Source organism: Rhea americana, unplaced genomic scaffold (genome assembly GCF_003343005.1).
Source record: "Rhea americana isolate MKP2758 unplaced genomic scaffold, rheAme1 scaffold_42, whole genome shotgun sequence".
Classification (NCBI taxonomy): Eukaryota; Metazoa; Chordata; class Aves; order Rheiformes; family Rheidae; genus Rhea; species Rhea americana.
In genome coordinates, this window is record NW_028186557.1 from 2554877 (window position 1) to 2559487 (window position 4611).

Below are 4611 nucleotides of genomic sequence, written 5' to 3' on the forward strand. Positions count from 1 at the left end.
AAAAGAAAAGAAAAAAGAAAAGAAAAAAGAAAAGAAAAAAGAAAAGAAAATTTCAGTTGCTACACAGCTCTCACAGGACTAAAACTAAGATACTCACTTCTGATATATTGTAAATTTTTCTCCTTTCAATTAAAACTCAGCACTCCAAATTATTTATGTTGTCTTATTGTCACATGACTGTTCCCTATACTGCACTCAGAAATGGTTAAAGAAGACACAGTACCTTTGAAATGCTTGTAGAGTAAAAAAACGTCTTGCACATGCTAGTGCAAAATTAAGCAAACACTTTAAAAGAAAAGTTTCAACCACSGTGTAAATCATAAGAGCTTTCTGGTAACAGCCAACTCAATTCTCTACCTGCTTTGCACCCGGCAGGGTCATGTGCACCTGTGTAAAATGCTACCTTTCAGGTTTGCAGAATTTCACACCCACTTGATCTACAGGAAAATACCTACCAGAAAAACACAGTACTGGAGAGATTGCTGCCAGTTTTAACTGCACCGAAGCACACTGAAGGCAAGGTGGCATTTAATTGACAGTATTAATAAAAGCTACTCCTCTGCAGCTTGACAAGTAAACACAAATAATGGGAAACAGAACAGGATCTTGAAGATAATATGTTCTTATAAATTGGATCTGTGTAAAGTTAATCAAATGTGTTTAACAACTAATATGCAAACTAAAAATCATTCAGGCTGTGGTAACACATTCATTAGAAAGACTTCAGAAAAAAAAATCRAGAGGTTAGAAAAATGGGTAGTTTTTGAAGAACCTCTGGAATATAGATTTTAACACAAACAGTGAACATGGTACTCTGTCCCAGTACCCTGTGGGATGACTCAGATGTATAAGCATTAATGATGAGACAATTCATGTTCATACACTCACTCATATGCATAAAAGTTTAGGGACATAATTGCAGTGATGTATCTGCAAGTCATCTGAGAAGGACCAACGCTCGCACGCCAACGGCTCCTACTTGCTTCCCACCGTCACTTCCTACTGTTCCCACAAGTGGYGGTGACAAATGTTTTAAGCAATCACTTTTATCAGCAGAAGAAAACCCGAGCGTATCAAGAGAACGGCAAGAGTCTGAAAGCTCAGACCGAAACCCTCAGGCCAGTGCACGGGCCAAGGAACTGCCCCAGGTAATCCCACCCCGTCCTCCTGCATCGCAGGGACTTGGGTCCCCTGCCGAGGGGAGGGCAGAACAGCCAGAGGCCCTGTCCCACGTCACTGTGTCAAATCAGAAGCATTAGTAGTTTACCAATGTATTTTTGTCCTTCTGTCTTCTCTGAAAAGCGAGTGTTAAGATTCTACGGCAAATCCAAAGGATGAKAAAACATCCTTTCCTTCCCTCACGTGTCCAGAAATTCAAACATACCAACTCTGATCTCCCTTCAATTCCCTCTCAAGATGACAGGATATCCTGGGGTGCTTTATTGCCCAGGGCAAAGGGGACTCTTCACTGTTTCTCAACCATTTTGTATTGAAGGACTACATAACTCTAGAAAAAAAAAAGCCTAACTGCTTTCCCAGGGATTATCCTGTACATGTATAAGCAAAGTTAAACTTTGAGGATTCATTCATTTTCCTATCACTCCATTCCTTCCATTCTTTGCTTATATCAGCATATGCGTGTTTGTTTGGGGGTTGGAAAAAGGGCAGTAAGAGGGGTTTTGGGGTAGAGATGTTGCAAATCATCTCTAAAGCCCTTTTGCTGTCTTGTAGCGTGCCAGCAGTTCACAGGCCTTGGGCTAATACAAAGCAGCATTTATTACCCTTCAGATTGCACAAAATCCAGCAACAGCTTTGCAGAATTTATCAAGAAATATTAAATTATCAGGGCAAGATGCTGTTCCCATGTCATCATGTGATTCTGAGCGCACGCTATGTGAGATGCTAATGGAGGGAGACAGAAGGAGAGGGGAGAGGAGAAAGGGAACAGAAGACAACCACTTGCTCACCCTCCCCACTAAATCCACCCCACTCACAGTTCTTAGACATTAACCTAAAGGAGATAGCGTTTCTCAGATTTGCTTACGTGCACAGATGTAACATCAATTTACATCAGTCTAGTTAAAAAAAAAAAAAAAAAAAAAGATTTCTCATTCATCAATTCACAGAGGGGGGGGGAAAAAGTTCATAAAACATATGCCCATCCAACAGGGCTAAGAAATTCTTCCCTCAAAAAAGGCTAGAGAGGTCTTTGGCAGGCCACATACTGCATGCATCTTAAGCAAAGAGCRTCTGCAGGATGTATGAAACAACACAGTGGGCCCCTGAACATACTCGCATCCACACTGCAGGCAGYATTGCTGTGGATACTTTTGTAAAGCCAGTAAGGCCACCATCTCCACAACAAAGCAGTCCAAACCCCATGCGTAGGCCAGACCTTGTCTGATAGGACTCCAGCCTTCCAAGACGGTAAGGGCTCTCTCAACAGCAAAAACCACCACCACCAAATCAAACGTGAACACTCCAACCCCAACAAACCACAGCTCTCTATCCTGAGCTCCGTCCTTTGCCCTATCCCTTTGATTCTGTATTTAAAAATGTTCTAGCAGAAGCCCCCGGAGCCATCCCTCTTGGGGGGCACAGCACAACCGACCTGGGATGCCGGGTATGTACCCGCCAAGCTAACCCATGCTGAGCTCTCCTATGGCTATCTCGCTAGGAGCAATAACCAAGCCAACTACTTTGTGGCTACCTTGGATTATCACATCAACAACCATCTGACAGAGATAACCTTTAGCACAGGAACCTCACAACTATCCGTAGGATACCTAAGCATCATAAGAAGTAGTATTAGTATAATAGCACTAAGTGCTCCCGTGATTGGTATTTCCCTGTARTCACACAAGAGATGTAACATCACATCTTAGTCACAGACACTGACTGCAAACAGAAAGCATTAGCATTTTCTCTAGCGATACAATCTAGATACTTATCTGCTCTCTACAGTGTCAGCTCTCTTTCCTTCACATCTGATTTTATTGTGGTAGTTATTTGACCACACGTACTGAATTTCCTAGTCTCAAAAAAGTCAATATCTATAATATCCTCGGAAATTCTGAGTTCTTCGGCACCTTTCTACCCAGAATGAGGTAACTCTTCTCTCTTCACCCTCCCCCCTTTTAAAAAAAAAAAAAATCTAACACAGGCGAACCACTATCTCACACTGGATCAATTTACTCACTGCCTCCTGCGTTACCATACTGGAAGCAAATAGAGCCTATACCATTCCTTTCACTTACTATTAGGACTGAGGCATAAATGAAGTACTCTGGGCCGGGTGCAAGTGACAYCTACATAGAAATACCCTAGAATTAACTGTAAGCGAAACTGTGTTTAACCAGTGCAGTGGTATACATGCTGTGTATCAGACTGGTCCTGTCATTCTCTTCAGAAGTCTAACCAATTTGCATGCACACATCAAACAACCGTGCAAGCATGTGCAGATCGGAGCAGAAATCCATCCATCTGCCTTTTCCCAAGTACGTCTCTGTGTGCTCAGCAAAAGGGAGAAGATGCCTAAGCGTGAGTCTGCAGGTGTACCTTGCTGGTAAGTATTGTGTCTCCTCTCTTCCAGCCTACAAAGAAGAGAGGCTTTACAGGGCTCAGCTGGAGTGTTGTCCCTCAAGCTGTGACAGCTGAGGCTTTTTGTTCTTTAAGTCCCAAATGCACCAGCTGGAAGAGCATTCACCACTTTCCCACATCTGCCTGGCTGCAAATCTGCTCAGCCCATTGCTGCCTGCCTGCTACACACAAGGGCCCGGGCAGAGGCGTGAGCGTACACCTGCGTGAGCACACACAGGCATGCCGGGCGGCATGCACCCGCGGCACAGGCATGCGGGGACAAGCCCTGGCTCCGCGAGCACCCTGCAAGCGCTCCTCAGCACGCGCGTCCATTCATTCGGAGACAAGCCCAGGTCCAGCTTCTCCTCAGCACAGCTACTCACCCAGCCCTCGAAGCTGTCACTGGGGCCCACGGAGCGCAGGAGGTCCTGGAAGTGCAAGGTGCAGTTGGCCACAAAGTCATCATAGCCGATAGGAGTGTCGTGGAAGACGGAGAACTCAATCTGATGGCCGTCAGTCACCATGGTGGAGAATTCCTCATTGTAGGTGGGCCTGTTGGTCTTCTGCTTGGTGCTGGTCTGCCCGACACGCACCTGGTCCACGCTGATGGTGACATAGGGGTCCAGGAGCTGGTAGCCCTTACGGAAGAGCGAGTGCCGCAGGGACCAGCGGGTGGGCTGCAGGCCCACCGCCTCCCCGATCCGCACCTTCAGGTACCCGCTGAACTTCATGGCTCCGGACATGGCCGCGGGTGGAGGAGCCCCACGACCCACGACCCGCCGCCACCGCCGCCGCTGCTCTTCAGGGGGCCGGGCGGCGGCGGCGCGCCCGCCCCCGGGCCATGCCGGGGCCCCGGATCCGCCGCCCCCGCGCACCGCCCACCTCCGCGGCTGCGGACGGCCGCTCCGCGCCGCTCCGACCCGCTGCCGGGGAGCAGGAGGAGGAGGAGGAGGAGGAGCGGCGGACACCTGGGCTGTGGGACGGCGCCCGGCGGGGAGGAGCCGCGAACCCACGTCGCCAGGGCGGGCCCGG

The 4611-nt window shown here is 47.9% G+C and overlaps 1 protein-coding gene across 1 annotated transcript in view; it reads right to left on the reverse strand.

Moving 5' to 3' along the window:
* PRKCH (protein kinase C eta) overlaps positions 1-4356 on the reverse strand; it is a 117490-nt gene extending 113134 nt beyond the window's left edge. The window contains exon 1 of the mRNA XM_085315041.1: positions 3963-4356. Within this exon, the coding sequence (XP_085171167.1) occupies positions 3963-4322 (360 nt within the window). The 5' untranslated portion in view covers positions 4323-4356. The remainder of the gene's footprint in view (positions 1-3962) is intronic.
* Positions 4357-4611: the final 255 nt, after the last annotated feature.